The sequence below is a fragment of the Astatotilapia calliptera genome, chromosome 16, assembly GCF_964374335.1.
Source record: "Astatotilapia calliptera chromosome 16, fAstCal68.1, whole genome shotgun sequence".
Classification (NCBI taxonomy): Eukaryota; Metazoa; Chordata; class Actinopteri; order Cichliformes; family Cichlidae; genus Astatotilapia; species Astatotilapia calliptera.
The window spans coordinates 36,437,535-36,460,027 of record NC_137437.1 but is presented as its reverse complement, the minus strand read 5'-3'; the positions used below and the strand labels follow the sequence as shown (position 1 = coordinate 36,460,027).

General features: G+C 43.3%; 1 protein-coding gene across 1 annotated transcript in view; it reads left to right on the top strand.

Annotated features, from left to right (window-relative positions):
* LOC113008286 (syntaxin binding protein 5L) overlaps positions 1 to 22,493 on the top strand; it is a 149,091-nt gene that overhangs the window by 44,464 nt on the left and 82,134 nt on the right. The window contains exons 3-4 of the mRNA XM_026145592.2: positions 7,933 to 8,014; positions 16,285 to 16,385. Of these exons, the coding sequence (XP_026001377.2) occupies positions 7,933 to 8,014; positions 16,285 to 16,385 (183 nt within the window). The remainder of the gene's footprint in view (positions 1 to 7,932; positions 8,015 to 16,284; positions 16,386 to 22,493) is intronic.

Genomic DNA, 22,493 nt, shown 5'->3' with positions numbered 1-22,493 from the left:
TTTACACCTCACAGTCCTGAGCAGAAGGCATTTCCTAATGAGTAGACAGCAGCGGAAAATGCAGAAATGTCGCTCAGACCATCCACAGTTTGAGATCACATCTGTTTGGACAGAGTTCTGTGGGATTAGTTATTTATTAATAACAACACACAGAAGAAGCCATACTCGAATATTGGATTTTCTAGGTTTTTAATAGTGAAGCAGACACTTTATTAGGTACACCTGTTTACCTGCTCGTTAAATACATCTAATCAGCCTGGCATGCTGATTAAACATGGCAGCATCTCACTGCATTTAGACATTTAATTTAAGTTTAACATGAGCATCAGAAAGGGCAGGAAAGCTGATGTAAGTGACTTTGAAGGTTGCATGGTTGTTGTGCCGGACAGGCTGGTATGAATATTTCAGAAACTCCTTGTTTGCTGGTGCTCAAGCTCAACCATCTCCAGACTTTACAGAGAAGGGCTGAAGAAGTTTGCTTTGAGCTGAAGGCATCTCTGCATGTGAAAACCTTGAATTAGATGGGTTAGAGCAGCAGAAGACCACACCAGACAGAAGACTGAAAAATGTGGATGTGAGAATTTGGGATAAACAACATGATGGTTGTTGGATTCCGAACGGGTTGTGGATTCAGGCTGTCGCTGATGGTGTAATAATGTGGTGGATATTGTTTTTCACATGGTGCTCAAATAATCTGGTTTCTTGAACGCGAGCTCGCAGCCTCCACAGTTATCAGATCTCGTGCCCACGGAGCATCTTTGGGATTCGGTGGAATCAACATGGATTAAAATCTCTGAGGAATGTTTCCGGCACAGCGTTGGATCGATGCCCCAAAGTGGCAGCTCTGAGGGGAAAAGAGTGTCCATCCCAGAAAAAGCAAAGTGTACCTAATAAAGTGTCCAGTAGTCAGTATTGATACTACATATCAGTCGATAAGGTTGTTGTTGTAACCCAGCTGTTGGGGCTGCGCTTCCACAGGCTCCGCTGGTTTAGAGACTTATTCCTCATGAAGAAAGCAAAACAATGACGGAACGGTTTTACTTGCTAGCAATGGCGGCCGGTCGGTGTCTCACACTCTAAGTCCAACCACAGACGACCTCGACTCCGGCCTCCGCTTGCCGCCTTTTATTGAAAACAGTTACAGTACACACAAGCACCTCCCATTGTGACCCTATGGTCACAAAAGATAAGGCACTATGTGTGTGCATGTGTGTGTATGCATGTGCGAGAGTGTGTGTGCGTCCCTGTAATAACACGCTGCAGCCTCCCCCAGCGTCCAGCAGGCTGGAGATGCTCAGAGACAGAGGAATGTCTGCTGCTTGAACTAAGACTTACAAATTTAAGTAACACAATGACAACATTTAACAATTTGACTCCAACAACAACCATCTCCCTTTTTTATTATTACGCCTAGGTTCCAGTGCACAGCATGACAACTAATGATAACCGCTCACCCACGGTGCTGATTGGCTAATCATTAGTCCTCCCGCGGTGCTCATTGGAGCAGATCTTTCTGCATCCCAGAAACTCCAATTTCACGTCACGATGCCAAAGACGTGAACTGATTCCGAGGACTGGAAATATTTGTGAAGTGTTTGAAAAGATCCTGAAAAAATGATGCAGAGACGTTAAAGCAGAACACGGAGAAATGTTTCAAGTTCAAATCAGTTAAATTCAGATCTTCTCGTCTCTCCTGCAGCACAACGTCCTGCTGCTGGGAAGCAAACGCTGTTTCCTCCTCACAGTAGACTTGATATAAGTGTTGCCGTTCCTGCTGAGATAAACACATGTGTGTGATTGGAGCCTATTGTGTGCAGCTCTGAAGTAATTTTCTTGTTTGCACACAGCAGGGAGAGTTGGTAATAATTTACTGAGAATTGTAAGCTAACCTTGTTTTAGCCTCCTTACAGGTGCTGTTATCTAAAAACACTCGTTTCTGTTAAGTGCATACAACACCTTTTCTGTTTGAATATAGCTAATCTTTGCTAAAGTAATACCAACCACCAGTTTAGAAGCAAGCGCTAGACAAATAATACATGATTTTATCATTTTAATACTACTAATAATAATAATGTTACCTTTGAAACCTGAATATTCAAACATCAGGACCAAACATGACTGAGAGCTGAGGTACAGTTAGAACAATAATGAAAATGATGGTGTGCCAACAGAAATAATATATAGAATAAAACATCTAAAGACAAAAAGCCTCTGTGTTTGGACCACAGCATAAAAGCAAATATCCAAAAACACATCAGTTAAGATTATTTTTCATATGTAGAAGTTAAATGTTAATATGTGCTGTCAAATTATTACTTAAAGCAGTTCAGATGTCTTAGTACCAACTCAGTATTAGCAATGTGTACTTAATAAAGTGTCAGAGTACATCATGAACATATTCAGCCATCATCCTCTGCTGTAGAGTTATCGCCATCTTGTTTTTGGAGGCAGATTTAAGCACATGAGCGACGAAGTGCTAATGTTTGCTAGCTGCTCCTGCTCCGTGTGTGGGAGGGACACAGACACATAATTATCGGTAAGATGCTTATGAAATGATAATAGACTTTAACTCACGGAAAACCCGGCATCCTTGTAGGTCTGTCGGTGAAATGAATACTAAAGCAAGAGTTAGAGGGGTACAGCTCTACGGCCCACACCCTCAGCCAAGTGGGCGGCTGCACCCACCTGATCCAGCGAGCTGGGATATGCCCCATCTTACTGGTGAGAGGTACCCCAGGTCAGATCCATCGCAGATACGGTGTTAAGAAATCTGAAAACCTAAAAATGGGAATGTCTCCTCTTGGGATGGGAACGTGCTGTACACCTGGAGGTAAACATGTTTACTCTGTTTACCTCCATCCTTTTTCAGAGGCAACCCGAGCATCACAAACGAACTTAAATTCACGACACATTTTCTTCCACTCATTGGTTTTAGAGACAAACACGATCAACAAAAACTCGCTGCCGTTCTGTCCTGTTGGCTGGCAGCAGCACAGCGTTGTCTTCTTATGGATGTAGGCGACTTCACCTTCACATGAGCTTTGTGTTTTGACAGCATCTTGTGTGTTTTGATGCGCCCTTGAGTGTGATGTGAATTTGAATGTGATCTGTACAAAGACTCGCCTGTCAGGGAGAGAAAGATGCAGACTGACACAGAGATGATTTAAGTCTACCATTCCCTTTCAAGTCAGCTCCTGAATCACGCACACACACACACACACACACACACACACACACACACACACACACACACACACACACACACACACACACACAGAGCGTGATCATTGCATCGACACAGTTTACACCCGTGTAGCCACAGAGCTGCTCTGCTGCTGTTCCTCACCTTCAGAAACCAGCGTACACGCACATCGTCTCTGCACATTCATATGTTACAGTTCATATGTTACAGGTCATATGTTACAGGTCATATGTTACAGGTCATATGTTACGGTTCATATGTTACAGGTCATATGTTACAGTTCATATGTTACTGGTCATATGTTACAGGTCATATGTTACAGGTCATATGTTACGGTTCATATGTTACAGGTCATATGTTACAGTTCATATGTTACAGTTCATATGTTACAGGTCATATGTTACGGTTCATATGTTACAGGTCATATGTTACAGGTCATATGTTACGGTCATATGTTACGGTTCATATGTTACAGTTCATATGTTACGGTTCATATGTTACGGTTCATATGTTACAGGTCATATGTTACAGTTCATATGTTACGGTTCATATGTTACAGTTCATATGTTACAGGCCATATGTTACGGTTCATATGTTACGGTTCATATGTTACGGTTCATATGTTACAGGTCATATGTTACAGGTCATATGTTACGGTTCATATGTTACGGTTCATATGTTACAGGTCATATGTTACAGTTCATATGTTACGGTTCATATGTTACAGTTCATATGTTACGGTTCATATGTTACAGGTCATATGTTACAGGTCATATGTTACGGTTCATATGTTACAGTTCATATGTTACGGTTCATATGTTACGGTTCATATGTTACAGTTCATATGTTACGGTTCATATGTTACGGTTCATATGTTACGGTTCATATGTTACAGGTCATATATTACAGGTCATATGTTACAGTTCATATGTTACAGGTCATATGTTACGGGTCATATGTTACGGTTCATATGTTACAGGTCACATGTTACAGGTCATATATTACAGGTCATATGTTACAGTTCATATGTTACTGGTCATATGTTACTGGTCATATGTTACAGGTCATATGTTACGGTTCATATGTTACGGTTCATATGTTACAGGTCATATGTTACAGGTCATATGTTACGGTTCATATGTTACGGTTCATATGTTACAGGTCATATGTTACAGGTCATATGTTACAGTTCATATGTTACGGTTCATATGTTACAGTTCATATGTTACAGTTCATATGTTACAGTTCATATGTTACAGGTCATATGTTACAGGTCATATGTTACAGGTCATATGTTACAGTATATCTAAAATGAACATTCTACATATATAACATATGTTAGCATCACTGCCACTGAGCTAGCCTGTGTCAAACGTTTAATAGATGTTTTATAATAATATAAAGTGTCCTGACACAGAACATTACACCAGTGCAGGCTTCTTTAACACAACTCGCTAACTGACGCACACCAACACACTCACAGGCAGCCTCCCTCCTCTGAGTTATTGTCATTTAAGCCTTTAATGCTGGGAGTCACCCGCTGTGTGGGAATTCAAAGGAGAAACAGTCCATATCGACTGGTTTGTGCGAGGGGCCTGTTCTCTGTGCTCCATGGATCTCCATAGGTCACAGGATAGATTTTTCTTTTAGGTTTGGCGGCTCGGTGTGGGTGCACGAGCACAAAAGGCTCAAGAAAGCTTAAAGTTTTTGCTATTTCGTCTTTTCTGTCTTCTTTCCTTTAGTGATAGAGGTCCATTGATTGGACGCGACGACAGAGAAGCTACAATATCTGCTGCTAAACGCCTTTAAAGCTGTTTTTATAGACCCGTCCTAACCTGACATGAACTTTATAATTTCATTAGTAACATGTGAGCGAACAGTGCTGTGAAGTCTTTGGTTCTTCTTCTTATTGTGGTCATTTGACAAGTTTTAATGTAAGACAGAAATATGACTTTTACAGTGGCTTTGTTCCTCGGCTGTTCTCCAGGTTCTTTACATCCTGGCATCATGTGCTGAGTGTTTTTAGCTCCTTTCGCCTACTTAACGTCTCAGGCATGTGATTTCTCCCTTCAGCAGATCAGGTAGTAATCAGACCCGACTGCGGTGACACTGAACTCAGCTTACGTCACATTTAAACACGGGTCAGGTAGGTTGGTATAGGTACTGTGTTCCCCTAATAAATGAAAAAGCATTTTGTATTTACTCCGGTTCTCTTTGACAGATATTTGTTGTTCTGGAACATGTGACTGCAACAAATATCACAAAAACATAAGAAATCAGGAAGTGGGCAAATACTTTGTCCCACCAAAGTAAAAGCACAGTCAGTTTATCATTCAGGAACAGCTCAGCTCTTTATGCATACATGCTATAACAATATAAATCTCACACGCACACACACACACACACACACACACACACACACACACACACACAGCACCCGCTGGTTAGTCAAGGTCACAGTTTTGTGACGCGTCCTCTGCATCATGTTGGACGTCTGCCACGGTGTCTCATCAAACCGTTAATCTGATAAATTAAAACGGACAGTGAAGCATTTTACAAATCTGCGCCTGATTGCAACGTGCATGAAAGACAGAATATGTAATACAGAGATACTGGCAGGGCCAATTATGATAATTAAATAGCATTTTGTATGAACAGTAATCGAGCTGACTTTGACCATAACCAGCCATCCTCAAATCCACTCGCTGGCACCAGACGCTCATAAAAACACTCTGTGGTCCAACTCATACGTTTCTTAACACACTATAAGAAACGTTTAATGTTTTAATAAACAGTGTTTGTGATTATTGTCACTGATAATCACAGGAACCTAAATATTCTGGTACTAAGGTTTTACAGACAACAATACCTCAAATGTTAGCATATATGCTAGTTTTCTATATAAGGCTGTTGCACGCATGTATAGAGTAAGTAAATGTTCATAACTAAAGTTGGCTTCAGCCCAAAGCCACAGCCGGCCTTTTGAACCATAAACCGAGTCTTTCCTTCCCAGTGCAGCTGATTTCTGCTGCCTGGTTCAACGATTCGCCGTATCGGCTCCACGGCTGCTGCTGTAGATGAGTCTGTATAGAGGGACTGTCTGGGTGGTTCTGCCCTGCTGCTTTCAGAGGACATCTGTGCATGCTATCAGTACGTCTGCCAGCTGAAGCGTTATCCCAAAGCCACGTGTGGATGTTGTTACTGGTAACTGAAGGATTTATAACTGGATCTGCTGAAATAAGCGTAATTAAGTCTGCTTTTCTTCCTTGTGCACATTAAATCGTTCTTCAGTCTCCTGCTCTCTGATTCCTCTCTCTGGGTTTCATTAATACTGGACCCGTATCTCTGATCGCTCTTTCCACTCACAGCGTTTACACATACTGTCATTTTCTTTTTTTCGCTGTGCTGTTAACCAGATGAACACATATTTGATTATGGCTCAGACGATCACCTTGCCCCGAGCTGTTTGCGAGGTGTCATGGGCAGCCACTGACGCTAAACGAGGTGGACAGAAATCTCTTTAGGGAGAAGGGTAGAGCAAAATAGCCGGGCACATCATAGCACAGGTTTTGTAATGAGACATTACAGCTCATGTGCTCGTGAAATCGCAGCAGAGCTAACGCTGCGTGCAGCAGAGAAAATGCAAACGAGCTTTGTTGGTAGAAAAGGTGAAAACCTCTCCGCTGACTCAAACTTCAGCAGTAAATATTTTGTCCAATAGATTCTTTGTTTTCAGTTCTTGCTTGATAAGAAGGACAGTCGTGGCTCTGGCTGCATGCCTGCTTTATAATAACCAGACGTATGAGAGTCGTTGCAGGGCTGCTTGTTTCTCAGCTGCACTGCGGTGTGCTGACACATGCTGGCAACACAGCGCACAAACTGAACAAACTGTAGTGATTGAATAACTGCTTGTAGTTCTCATCCAACTGGCTCTGTTTCCACGTTGTGTCATTTCTGCCTCCTGCTGGTTTCCACCTGCTTTGAAGGATGTTCTCGGGGATTTGACTTCCTCTGGTGAGCGTACCTGTTTCCTAAACAAGCTGCAAGGAAACAGTAATGTTGTACCCGATCGTTATACCAACTGTTAACTAACTAGCTCACACAGGAGAAGTGCTTTCTAAGAAAAACTGCTAAAAATAATAATAATGGGCTCGACAGGGTTATTTCTGACAGCATGAAGACGCTGAACGGCGTCTTTTTATGATGCATCGCCGGCACCACACACTGATAAAAACACTGTTTCTGAATGTTGTTTCCCTATGAACCTGGGTGCTCCAAGGTGAGAGAGGTACAGTTTGTCAGCAGCCAGCAGAGATTACAGTGCACGTCTTCGTTCACATCCAGTCGTCCCGTGTAACTGGATCTGACGTTGCTCCATCTGCCTGTGCTGTGGTGATGTTCTGTCGTTCAGCTGCTGTGCAGCCACGTTTCCTTTAGATACGTTTTCAAGTAAACAACAAAACAACAGTTTCACACTGCACACACACCACCAGGAACAGAGGCTACTGTCAGCCTGAAGCCCTTTATTCTGTGTTGCACCTCAGACTGTGCAGCAGCGCAGCAGTTAAACCTGGACGTGTGCTGTTGTTGTGTCTGTAAATAAACCTGAAGGTTTGGCTCATCATCATATCTGCTCCATGCTTATGTACTGATTGGATGTCCTGTCTGCCTGCACTCACTGCACACCCACAGAAACTCGGTGCTCTTCCTTGACTCTGTGGTGTCACCAGACTGGGCCGACCTGGGGTGGACTGCTACTGTCAGCATGAGAGCGGAGCTGCTGTTCTTCAGCTGCAGTTTCTCATCAATGAGGTAAGCCACAATCTTTGAGGCTTTTTAGTTCTTTTTATAATATTTGGAAACCCGGAGCTGTGCTAATAACAAGTTATAACTTTGTAGCTATAATGATGATTACGAAACGTTTTTAGTTCTTCAGTAGAACTAACAATGAAGCAATGACGGTGGTGATAACAATCACCTTTAACTACCCCGGAGATTGTTAGCATGGTAGCTAGGTTGGGTTTCCTTTATTATGGGATTCATTGATAATGAAATAAAGTCACAATAAGAGTGTAAAGCTCCGGTCTCATCAGTCACCACCAGTGTTGGTCAAGTTACTTGAAAAAAGTAATCAGTAACTAATTACTGATTACTTCCCCCAAAAAGTAATCCAGTTACTTTACTGATTACTTATTTTCAAAAGTAATTAGTTACTTAGTTACTTTTTAAAAACACGATTTACAACCTGAGTAGGTGATAAAGTGATAGATCTTTCAGCCCAATTCTACTTTTTCTACATAATCCATCATACAAAATGTAATCAAATGGAAAAGTCTCTTTTTAAAACTTGTTTTATTAGTTTTAATCTTTTAACTTTATGCATCAAGCAAAAATGTAATTATCTGCAACATTCTCTGACTGGAAGAAATTAGTTTAACATTTAAACCTATTTTCTGCACATTCCAGCTCATAAAATAAAATATTTTTTGTGTTTACACTCAGTCTTTCAAATAGATGCAAGTAAAACACAGCAGAAAATAAATAAAGTCAAAGACTCAGCGGTCCTGTTGCTCTATTTTCACCTGTAAAGCAGGAGTGGGGCAGGCGGAGGTTTACCCTGGTGCAGGTGTGCCGCGGTCAGTGGAAGAATCCGTGAGTTTCTCTGTGAGTTTCCCATTACGTTGTAGCTACTCGGTGCTTGTTGGAAGTTTAGGGGTTTTTTCGCTGTAAAAAGAAGTTTTCTTCCCACGCACAGCGGACACTAATGTTTTTGTCACTTTTTATGGAATCAAACTCAAAGTAAGGTCAGTACTTCCACGCTTTAAACGCTGCACGCTCATACTCTCTCTGCACTCCATATATGATCCATTGTTGCTCTGCACACAGCTGTTGTCACGAACTTATCTATGCATACAATTCTTCTGTAAGTACATCACCATTATTGTAATACTGCTTAATTCCATTTTGTATTGTACTGATGTTTAAATAAAGATTTTGGAAAAAAAAAAAAAAAAAAAAGCTGTTGTCATGAACGTCGCACTCGCTTACGTCACTGTCGTCAGACATTCTCGCAAAAAAATCACGGTTTTAGTAACGCAGTAACGCAGCGTTCCTACGGGAAAGTAACGGTAATCTAATTACCGTTTTTGCAATAGTAATCCCTTACTTTACTTGTTACTAGAAAAAAGTAATGGGATTACAGTAACGCGCTACTGCCCATCTCTGGTCACCACACTGTGTGTTTTCTCACACAGTGTTTGGTTGACTGGACCTTTATAAGGGCCACACACGCTCAACTGTTCACGGAGCATCTGATGCAGGCAGGATTTCTGGAAAGCTTTGTGTCAGCAGAAGACTTCAACACTGCAGTGTATGATGATCTTTTACAATGGAAGCTTTAATACCATATAACAACCAGTCATATTATACTTTATGCATAGTGTGCATTTTACAATTGTGTAAATGAAGATTTAGTTGAATTCATTTGCAGGCTGATGGTCGTGACATTTATCAGTAAACATGATTAACTCTCAGTTAACTGATCTTTGAGTGGCAGCAGCCAAAACACTGCACATGTCACTGTTTTAAATGAAGGATCATTGTGAGCAGTGCTTAGTTACACCGATGTGGTTTTTATTCTCTCCTCTTCTTTTCCACCCTGACAAACTGTGGTGTGGGCTTACACGTGACAGTGCTGTGTCATACTGTGCATTTTAGGACTTTAACAGCAGTTTATTGCTGTACTTTCTAACAAAATACTGACGCTGTACCGGGGGAAGAGGATTTCACGATGGTTACAAGAGCAGAAGGTTGACACAGGTCTCAAACGTAAAGCCGTCTCTCATCGATCTTCTGCTTTATTCTGCTGTAATCTCTTTTCCTCTCGGCTCCTCTCGTCTTTTTCTTTCCTCTGTGTTTTTCTTTTTAAGCCCACTGGCTGTTTCAGCCCACTTCTCCATCACTCACTGGCCTACCTGTGATGTGTCTGAGGCAAATGGAGGTGGATGAGCCTGAAGAGGGTTATGTGTGTTTCTGTGTTACAGGTATAGACAGGTTGTGTGTGTGTGTGTGTGTGTGTGTGTGTGTGTGTTTAAGCACCCAAATGTTTTTGTAATAGTGTAAGAGTGTAGCTGAGAGCACGTTACAGCAGTGTGTGGGTTCAAGTGTATCTTGTCATATTAGTGGATTTTTAAAAGCATGAAGTGTGTGTGTGTGTGTGTGTGTGTTTTAAAAAATGGTTCGATAAGTATTTGAATAGTAATTCTGTCTCTGTCCAACACTAATATAGAACAGAGGGACCAAAAGGAGACTGAAGTGCTGAAGCATGGACCCTCAGCTTTATATAAACCATCTATAGTCATAGTTAGTTATATGTAACAAAAAAATGGAAGTCCAGAGGTTAAAATAGGACACGCCCCCAAGGGTGGTGGAGAATGACCAAGCTAAGATCCTGTGGGACTTCCAGATACAGACGGACTAAATGGTGATGGCTAACCAACCGGACATAGTGGTGGTAGACAAGCAGAGGAAGACGGCCGTAGTGATCGATGTAGTGATACTGAATAACAACGACATCAGGAAGAGGGAACACGAGAAGCTGGAGGAGTACCAAGGGCTCGAGAAGAAAAGCGCTATATAAATGCGATCCATTATTATCATTATTAACAACAACTTTATTTATAAAGCGCTATCAAACAAAGTGCTGAACAGTTATTTGAAGATAAATAAATAAAAGCAATACAATTTAAACGCTGACAACAATTTAAAGACACATAAGATATGGTGAACATGTAAGTCTTTAACTTAGCTTTAAAACCTCCACAGAGCAGCCTGCCTAATATCTTGAGAGAGGTTGTTCCACAAAAATGGGGCACAAAATAAAAAAAGCATGCTCCCCAGTCTCCAACAACATCGGAGATCTCTGTCCGGCAGAGCGCAGTCCTAGGACCAGCAGAGATACTGCGCAGGATCATCAAGCTCCCAGGCCTCTGGAAGAGGACCCGAGCTTGAAGGGTAAACCGCCTGCAGGGGCGAGTGGGGGCTTTTTAAATATATATATAGTGTTCGTGAATATTTGTAAGTATCAGTGCTCTTGACAACATCCTGAATCCACAGAGGACGCTTTCAGGACTGTAAATACAGATGAGTTACTTTAAGATGCAGAGCAGCAAGATTGAAGGACGGATCACATGTTCCTAGGAGACAGCAGACACAGTTTTTTATCAGCTAAAACAAGATTAAATTATAGCAGAACGATGGGAAGAGACGGGGATGGAGAAAGATCAGTGCTCGTGATCCACGTTAAAGCCCATCATCTGTCAGAGGCAGAATCACTCAAATGCTGCAAAGCTCATAGGCAGCACTTCACACACAGAAGACCAAAACCAGAGTGAATCAGCTGACTCCTCACTGACGTTAAAATCATCCAGATATATGTTTTAATCGTGCAGTTACTTTTTGTCCCCAACCAGCTGAAATCCACCAGGTTTCTTCGTCTTCAGCGGGATTCAGAAATGAATTTTTGCTCATAAATATGTTTGCATGGTGTAGCACGCACTCTATGTTAATGCTCCCTCACTGACTGCAGGTCCTCCCATCGCTTGACAGAGTGGATAATAGCAGTGCTCCATGTCAGAACCCTCTCGTGGACTCGGTGCGTGGGCTGCCCTGGTTGGCTCGTGCATTCAGACCTGATCTTGACACTCAGTGAGGTGTAATGACTTCTCCCCATTAGACACGCAGCACCAACCCACAAACGAGGCCACTTCTCAGGTACTCGAGAGCGCTGCATGCACGAAGAGCGTCTTTGTCCTCTAGCACACAAACCCCCACACACGTCGTGTCTTTTATTACTTAGTAATTTCGTACCATCCTCGTGGGCCTCTCGCTTCGTATTTGATGAGCAAAAATATTTATAGATTATTATTTGGTGGCACTGTCAGTGGAGGGTATGAATGGGCTAATTAATGTGTGCGTTTCTCTATTCTGAATTCATTATTATGTTTAATGAATAAAACATGTAAAGAGGCTGGTTTGGTGCCGGAGTCGGGGCAAAGAGAGCAGAGTGCTAATGTAAGAAAAAGGCGATTATTGAGCTGAGCAGGGACCGAACGCGACGCGTGGTTCTGTGTTTAGGTGTAAACGTACAGCAATGTGCTGAATTCTGGAGTCACTCCTCATTTCTTCTTCTCTGCTTCACAGCACACAGACTTCAGTCATGTTATGAACGGGTCAGTAGCAGAGGTCTCCAAGGTTGTCTTCGCACTTTGGTAGCTTGATTTGCTTGAACCAGTGTTAACGTGTATCTGTCATCATTCGATCTTATAAAAAAGCCAAAGACAATACGATGACGTGTTTTTGGTCATCAGGCTCACTGCTCCGTACAGAAACTCTCCGAGCTTCAGCTCCCTGCACAGATTATCTGTGTGCCTGAGGCGTGCCACGCCATGACCTCAATGTGCTTCTTCTTTAGCCGCTCCTTTGTTGCCCTGGTGGTGAGTTTTGGGTCACTGTCGTACTAACAGACCCATCCTGTCAAGTTTGCTGTGTGTGGCAGCAGGAACGGACCCAAAACTGCTGAACGCCAGAAATACAAAACTAACTAAGCTGAGAATACACATGAGACTAAACAGGCAGAACACACGGCCGGGAACGAGGAAGAATCAGACCCTCAATACAAGAGGGGAGCAGGGCAAAGAGGAAACATCTGGGAAACACAGCCGGCACTAATCCAAAAGACGAGAGGGGGGGAGAGGAAGACATGAACAGGATCAAATACTAACTAAGAAACTAGGAAATACAAGATACAGAAAGTAAGAACATCATAAAACCAAAGCAGTGGGTCAGTGACTCAGGTAACACGTCCATAACCACTCTTCAGTACTGTGGCTGAGGGAGGCTCAGGTCCAACATTTTGTGTCACGCGTCTCAGAAAAGCAGCCCCAACCACGATGATGTTGTACGAGTCACATCATTCGCTCCTCTTCCTCCAAACACAGCAGGTCGAGCTGACGCCAAAGAGCTCGATTGTGACTGGGCTGAAATGCTTCTTTTACTCAGTGACGTGGGGGTTGATATTCACTCCTTTAAATTAAAATACATTTGTAATCAGACACCGCTCATTTCTTTGTAAGTGAGCGAACATTATTCCCCTCACTGCTGCTCTGAACGGCGTCGGGTTTAACGTGCTCCACAGTTTGCTGAGTTCAGCTCTGTTTTTTCACTTTTCAGGGAGTTCCTCTGAAAAGTGTTGATTAATGTCAGGCCATGATGAGGCTTAGATATTGATTAGTTAATGAACGATTAGTGTGTACTGTGATGAGTGTCTTAATAGTCATTCCTACTGACCAGATCAATACAGACAGACAAAAGATGAAAGGTTCTGGTGGATTTAAGCAGATCCTTTGTTTGTCTCTGTTCTTGCTTTTTGAAAGGAGCTGCTATCTAGACTACGGGGCTCATCCTCACCTGGTTTTGAGTACAGGTAGAGATACGTGCACCAAGAGATGTTCTGATGTCTTTCTGTGTAATTTCTCTTGGCACGGCTTTCATTTCCACCCATGCCGTTCACTGTACTTGTGCCTGGTTATCTTCCCTTTGTTGCCATCAAGACATCAAGATAATTGACGACAGGCTTTCACCCTGTCTGCCTCGCTTCTCTCTTCTCCCCGTCTGGAGTGATTTCTTCATTAGCGGCTGTTCCACCTCACTCTGTTTTGCTCTCTCCTCCTCTGCCTTCTCCATTCTTGGCTGCTCGAAAAACTTCCCTGCTGCCCTTTGACAATTATGAAGTGCAGTGATTCTTCAGGAGTGTTCATGAAACATGATGTTGAGCAACTCTAGCAGTGCTATGTTGCATTGCAGTGAAACCCAAGCACATCACACGTGCCTGTTGTCAGCATGTAAGGATATTTGTAAATGGAGCTACAGAAGAAAAACTGGGCTTCGTTCAATCCTGACAAAATGCATCAACTGACAGAGTCGAGTTAAACTGAGCACCCTGTTGGTTTGTTACTACAGTCAGGAGGCTGCAGCACGACCAGTTACTGTAACTCTGTGCGGTGGACTTGCAGTCTAGCTGCCTTTGAAATGTTTGAGGATGAAATCTGTGACCTCTCACAACTTTAGTGCCTCGAGACAGAGAAGGAACAGCAGCGAGTCAGTCTGCTGTCAGTCTGCAGTTTGTTGATGATGATGTTTCGATTCACTGTGACCAGAGAAGATCTGCTGTCATCACAGAAGTTCACATGAACTACTTACATTCAGCGTTCGTCCAGAACCGCGTAGATTTGAAACACAAATTCGACATTCCCGGTGATGCAACGACAAAAACACAAAGGCACTCAAAGGTTACAGAAGCAATACAACCACAATACAGCCAGTTTAGTTTGCACTTACTGCTACAGGCTGACTCCAGGTCATGCCAAAAGCTGGTATCCACAACGACTTGCAACAAAATGCAGTGAAACCTCCCATTGTTCCCATTGTTCCCAGTCACAGGGAGGTTGCTGTCCTATTTTTACTACTGTGTGACCGAGCCATTACCTCAGCTGATCCACTGAATTCATACTGTGGTCACTGCTAACTCAGCAAACACTTATTACAATCTCACTCAATGGCAAAGGATTTTGCACCTTCCTCCCCAGGACCAGCAGACATCCAAACTGCAATATGTCATTTTTAAAACGTGCACAAAAAACATTAGAGGTGCTTTTATCACAAAAAGAAGCTTAAAGCTGAACACAAAGTAAATTACATGCAGTGCAGAAAAAACAGCACAGCTGTGCTGAACCACCAGTACAGTACTTACAGTGTTTTCTGCTGCATACTGGGAGAGATGGGTGATTAGTGGGGGGGGCATCACTGTCTCAGTCAGCATAGTTAAAATAATCTTTAAGCTTCAGACCGTGTTAAGAATCAGCCAGAGCACTGAATCACAGGTTTACTGGGGTTTAAATGTCACTAATCTTACGCAACAATGTTACCATATAAAGACAAAATACAGTATTTAAATCAAGTTTAAAAAGTCCAGCTACAAATAAGCAAATACTCAGCGTCTCATTAACACGCAAGAAACTGAAGCTCATGTGCATCACATAGATTATTGTTTCACGTTAGAGCAAAAGAACCGCCTGATCTGAAAGAATCAGGACAGACGTGATTTTGAACAGTTACTCGAATCATTTAAGAGAAATAATGGCACGAACCGACACACGCACGCACACACGCGCACGCACGCACGCACACGCACGCACACGCACGCACACGCGCGCACGCACGCACACATGCTTTTGATTTTACTTTCACTTAATGAAACGGTGCCACTCTAACAGGGACATTATTATTCCAGAACAGTGATTGCAGAAGTAGTCAGGTTGCAAACATTGGAAACATTATCTTCACTTGTGGAAGCTGTTTCAGAGCAAAACTAAGTGCAATTTAATGGGCAATTAGCAAGTCAGTGTGAGGCCGTGTTAATCCCAGTGGGATGGAATTATATGATGTGCAAGACACGAACAACTTCAATCCAAAGAAAAGCTCTCGGTGAGATTATGTAAAAAGAAAAGAGGCTAATATATTTATACCGTCTCTCCATGCGGGGCGGGGAGACGTGAAATAACATAGAAGATTATTTTCATTATTTCTCTCCATGTACAGGCTCAGTAGTAGCTGTAACCTGTAAAAGTCAAGGCCTTTAATCCTCACAGATACGCTTTCACAGTTTTCTTAATGCTTTCATTGTCTCGCTGTAATTGGTGGAGAAAATCACATTTATGAGTCATTTTTGAAAAATAGAGAAAATCAAATCATGTGTGCTATGAAGGCGATGCTCCACCTTATGGTCACCACTGCCTGCTTCTGTCTGTGATGCTGCGACTGTGTTTCAGTGGAAAGTTGGACAAACAAATATCTGATTGGGTTCATGCAGAGCCCAGATGTGAAGGTGTGAGGACAGTAAGCAGATGTTTGGAGATGGGCTCATGTTCATGCAGTGGCTTTATTATGACTGCCCTGCAGAGTCTGTGTATGAGCAGTTCTTGCTGTGCAGAAGGATTACAGGCTGTGTCTTTTCTGTCCTCCAGGGGGCGCTGGTCTCAGCCTGTGCAGACGACACGTTGCACTTGTGGAATCTGCGCCAGAGGCGGCCGGCCATCCTGCATTCACTCAAGTTTAACAGAGAGAGGTATGCACACACTCGCACATAAAATCTGTATAAAAAGATGGACATAGGCCTCATGATGTCATCCTTTGGTAAGCGAATCAGCTCGAGCTGAGTGTTTGTGTGTACACTTCAAACTCACTGATCCTCCTCTGAGGATCATGATTTATTAACTCTGTGTTGTATCATTACGTCTAAAAACAGCAGAGGCATAGAGGTGGACACCTTCTCACCCAGAGTGGCTCCGATGGTCTGTAGCTACATCCCATCCCAGCAAGCATGTGCTGGTTAGCAGCCTCAGCTGTGGCATCAGTATCCAAAGCCAAACAGCAGAGTGTGGGTGCTTAGAGGAACAGCCTTACCACTTTGGCTTTCTTCACAACTGAACTGAAAATGTGTCCGTTACACCAAACGTGACCTGACACGATGTCTCCTGCAGAAAAGTGGATCTGTTGCACGCTCTGGGGTCATGCTGGCTGCGTCCTAAAGATGGAGAAGCAGAGTGTTGTTCAGATGTAGGACAGAACTCTGATGCTGGCTAAAAGCTCTGCTCCACCTCAGCCGATGACCCCCGTGCCCCGCGACACCACGCCCCTGCCACAGCCGACTCGTTTCACATTTGATCACCTAAACCCTGAAAACCACATGAAGCAGTGTTTACACGGTTATAGCAAACAGGCTTCTGCACCTGTGCAACACTTTAAAAACACATTGCTGATGACGGCCTGGGTCGAACAGCAGTCAGAGAGCTGAATCTGGTGTCTTTGCTCCTCTTCTGTTTCAGAAGTCATCGTTCTGGTGGGGTGGGGGTGATGTGGGTGTAACAGTACCTGCTCGATGTCTTGATTGCGTGTCAGTGTCTGTACAGCTTCCATATTTGACACCTCGTGCCAGTCTCAGAAAAGAGAGGGCTGAGACGCCAGCTGCAGCTCCTGCAACACTGGACAATACTGGCTGATTATCTGCAGGAAGGTCAAAGCCAGCAGGCGTTACTTGGTACAGACTACGTTTCCTCCAGCTGGTACAAATGTGATCAAGTCCTATGTTCATTGAAGCAGGCTGAGTGTGTTCTGTGTGTCTTGACTTCTGGCTCAGCTCGTTGGTTTCTGAATGGAGAAAGAGATTCCCATCCTCGGCTCGCTTGTTTTTCCATTTTTCAGCCCCTTCTGTCTATTGGCTCTTTGCTTTTTCCCATCAGCAGCACATTTTCTGCTCTCTGCCATTAAACATTAATGCCAAACAATGGCCTCTGGATGCTGATGCTTGGTTTTAAAAACTTTTCCCCCAGTTTCCTCCTCAGGAAAACCTCAAAGGGTCACTCAGTTGATGCAAACGCTGCCTCTGAGTGACCCAAATGGGCAAAATGCTGTGAGCGGCTTAGCCGAGCACGTTCAGACACAGGCGCTTCAGTGTAGCACCGTTCGATTATTCTGATACCTGCAGGCTGCCATTACTGTCTGCAGGGGGAAAGAGCAGGCTGCTGCTGTAAGGGAGCAGGAATCAGTATGAACCTTTGCTGCACCTCAGCTGCTGTGTTCAAGTTTGCAGTGTCCACGCCAGTGTTGGTCAAGTTACTTGAAAAAAGTAATCGGTAACTGATTACTGATTACTTCCCCAAAGAAGTAATCCCGTTACTTTACTGATTACTTATTTTCAAAAGTAATTACTTAGTTACTTAGTTACTTTTTAAAAACACGATTTACACCCTGGTTACCCTGGTGCAGGTGTGCCGCGGTCAGTGGAAGAATCCACGAGTTTCTCTGTGAGTTTCCCATTACGTCGTAGCTACTCGGTGCTTGTTGGAAGTTTAGGGGTTTTTCGCTGTAAAAAGAAGTTTTCTTCCCACGCACAGCGGACACTAATGTTTTTGTCACTTTTTATGGAATCAAACTCAAAGTAAGGTCAGTACTTCCACGCTTTAAACGCTGCACGCTCATACTCTCTCTGCACTCGATATGTGATCCATTGTTGATCTGCACACAGCTGTTGTCACGAACGTCGCACTCGCTTACGTCACTGTCATGAGACATTCTCGCAAAAAATCACGGTTTTAGTAACGCAGTAACGCAGCGTTCCTACGGGAAAGTAACAGTGATCTAATTACCGTTTTTGCAATAGTAATCCCTTACTTTACTCGTTACTTGAAAAAAGTAATCGGATTACAGCGCTACTGCCCATCTCTGGTCCTCGCTGTAGGTGGACCTCCGCTGCTGCATGCTTTATTCCAGACACATAATATTGCGGTCCTGTCAGGATCGTTGGCTCCGTCAGCTTAAATACACACAGTAACCTTCAGCTAACTCTGTGGTTTCTGACGGTGTCTGAGTCGTTAAACAAGTGGAGAAACATTGATAAACGGTCAGAGCCTGTTGAGAGTGCGATGCCACAGATGAGGTCCTTAAATATTTACAGCAGGAAAAAGTTTCCTTTTCATAGCTTTGAACATCGAGCCTCCCTGTTCTCTGTGCGAGGACATTTAGTGAACATAACTCTGTGCTCGCTGTAACTGTATGTAATCATCATTCTCATCCAGCTGCTGGCAGGTTACACTCTTAATACAGGCGAGTGAAGGTAAGACTCACTCTGTTTGCTTCATCTGAGTCATGGAGGCCGTTTTCTCTCTGCTGAAACTTCCCGTAAGAAGCAGGAGAACAACGAGCTGTGAGCCAGAGTCGCCAGCACATCATAACACAGCCAGGAAGCGCTGCAGTGTGAACAGTGTGTTACACAGGACAGGAGAGGACTTTGTGCCTGTAACAGAGCCTCAACACAAGTATTTGTTTTAATGCAAAGATATTAACAACTGATTATTTAAGCAGGAGCCTGGAGGTGAGCAGATTTCACTTAGATGCCTCAGACATGGGAGGAGGTGCTCGTGTGTTATTACAGAGTGATGTTGCACTGTTAACACGGCACACTCACTCTGCACGTCCTGTTTGTAGCTGTGGCCGAACATATACAAGCGTTCTTCAACATTATTATGTTTATTTATGAGATCAGGCTCATGGATGTTGGTGGGGCTGGATGTTACCTGCAGCCTGAGAGATGCTGCTGCCTGCTGAATATGTAGAAAGTGATGCTGTGGTTACACTGATGCTGACTGTAAGCCACTGCTTCTGTAATCTAACCCACTCTAATCATTTTATCATGTTTACATCATTCCATCCTCGCATTTGGAGTCTCTGATTGAGCTATTTTTGCAGCTGGCGTCATCGCATAAGAGTCTACGAGTCTTACAGCCTCGCAGCTGTGCGCGATACAGCCAGTCTGCCCACACAGGCTCTGAGCTAAATGTTAGGAGTAATGCTTTGATTCAAAGGTGTTGAAACCCTCTTTCAGCAGCGTCCCACCTGCCTGTCGGTGCGATAAGGTAGGAGGCAGAACCGCTCAGCGGAAGAGCAGCGAGTCACGCTGTAAGACAAAAGGAGAAAAGGGCATCGTGCATCATCCATCACAGGCGCTGCCTTTCCATTTAGCTCTGTGTCTCCAGGCTGCACCTCTGACAGTCAGTGTCCTAATACCTCATCACATAACGCATGACTCAGCAGAGAGACCCGCTCTGTGATGACTGTCGGCCGTCGTAGTAAAATAATAATACGAGTGTTTGCTGATTAGGGCTGCCACAAACGATTATTTTGATAGTCGACTGGTCACCGATTATTTTTGCGATTAGTCGACTAATCAGATCATCATCCATTAGACGTAAAACTACAGCTTATTGCACCAGCAGCATCTGCTCTTATATAACTATCATTAGCTTACAGCTTTAAGTGTTTAAGGTCTGTGCTAACTAAAAATAAAGACAAGATGATAGTTTATTAAATTTTAATGACATTTGCAGATTGTTTCGGTGAAGTTTAATAAACTCCTTGCTATCTAAAATATAACAGGACACCGGAGTAAATTCTCCAGCATCTCACACTTCTGATAATCAGCTGTCTGCTTGACGTTTATTCAGCTGTGTAAAAACTTTAATCTCAGCCAAACTGATTTACTCAGGAACAAATAAAATACTAAAAAAAAGCCAAACAACAACATTTTAATTTATCTAAGTGACTCATATATATTTAACCTGAGTAGCGAAAGACGGCGGTGGGTTTGAAAACGATTTGCGGGGAGTCCGGTGTTCTCACGGCTCTAGTGAGCCTTGCCCCCGGCTAGCTATCGAGCTAGTGGGTAACAGACGTCTCCGAAAACGTCGGAGCGCTTTTGAAAATATGCGGTGTCCTGATAAACTGAGCAGATATTTGAGGTTTACACAGCTACATTCTGCCTGAAAATATGTTAAACGTTTATTTTGTGACCCAGAAAGAATAATAAGAGTAACATTAAAACTAACTAGCTGCCGCCATTGTTGGAAACTGCGCTGGGCTGCGCTATGAATTCTGGGACACAGCTGCTTCTTCTTCGGGGTTTAACGGCAGCCGGCATCCTTGTACATGCAGTGCTGCCATCTTCTGTTTCAGTCCGTTATTACACTCTTAAATCCTGCTACTTATTCCTGCGTCTTTCAGGATCTTACAAAGTTTCAAACGACGCGTCGACTATTAAATCAGTCGTCGACGATTTTGATAGTCGACGTAATCGTGACTAGTCGACTAATCGTGGCAGCTCTATTGCTGATACAGGAAGTCGCTGTGGGATTCCTGACGTCCTGGTCACTGGTCATGCACAGCAGATGGCGAGGTTACTGGTTCCTGAGATGAAGTCACCAATTTGATTAATCTCTGCATCCGTTTCCTTCGTTAGGAGTATTTATTTGAGCTGCTGCTCTGCCAGCAGCTGAAGTCATGCTTTTCTTCTTTATTCAGATCGATAATTATGATGCTGCATGGTGCCGCTAAAACAAAAGCTTTGATTTTCCTTATATATCTGTATTCATCACTACGGGCCTCCTCCCACTTCCTGTGGTCGTCTCATTTCTTCCACACTTTGTCTTTTATGCGAGCGATTATCTCAAACTGAAGCACTCAGTGCTGAAAGGCTTTTCTAAAGAAGGAGTTTCTTCCTCTGCGTCCACAGGGACGCTATCACGACTCGCTGTGAAACTCCAGGTCTGGTTCTTAAAATACAGCAATTTAAACATTTAATGTCAACATTTTTCAGAATTTGTGCTCTTGGATGGATGTTTGTGTATCCATTCGAAGTAATAACGATGAATAAAATGCTTCTTTAAACAAGGAAATGTACAAATTGGACGTCTGAAGCCTAAATGCTTGTTGTGGGAATAGACGCCTGTGTAATCCTCTGCTGCACACCCCACCTTTCCCCAGGCCAGTTTGAATATCATCATCTCCTCGAGCCCCTTAAATCCTTATTGAATCGCCTGCCCTCTCATTTGTCTTCTGTCTAATAATTCTGCCTTGCTGGGTGGCTGTTGGGCTGATCCGCTCCATAGTGATCAGCATGAGAGTGACTTACTGCTCTGGTCTTTGTTCTCTGCTCACAAAACCAGACGGTGAAGAAGCAGCCTCGCATCACACAGTTATTTTCTTGTGCAATAACATCATGTGTTATTCAGCAGGAGTGTAAGTGTTTATGTGGTCGTGAAAAACACCTGAAACATCAAAGTAATAATAAAAAATGTTTTTTCCAAACATTAAATTCTGAACAGTTAAAAAAAAGATGAAATATTTGTTATCGGCTGTTTCCAGGAGACGCACGTTCACACAGGTTTGCTGATTGTAGGCGACACAGTGTTGTGTGTCATAGATGTGCGTTTCCGGTCTGTGTGCTCCTCCTCCTCGTGTTTCCTGTTTTACTTTGACAGTCTCGTGCGCTACGTGAGTGTCGTCGGTTTCGTTCCTCCGGTCTCGTTGTGCGGTCGCTCCCAGCTGTCTCTCTGTGTGTTTGTTCCTCTGTTTGTTTCTGGATCGTCTGCATTTCCTCTGCCGTTCTTCCCGCCGTGTTTCCAGGTTTCATCTTTAGCTTTTGGTAGTTCCCTTCCTGCCTTTTGTTTTGTAATGTTTGCTGCAGCCCTAAATAAAGGCTCGCTTTTTGTTAACATCCGCCTCCGTTTGTCTGCGTTTAGGTCCGCATCCCCTTCTCTCCACGCTGTCTGTCTTAGCAGACGGGACAGTTTTCAGTAATTCATACATCAAATGTAAAGTTTTGTGCAGAATGATGGTGGGT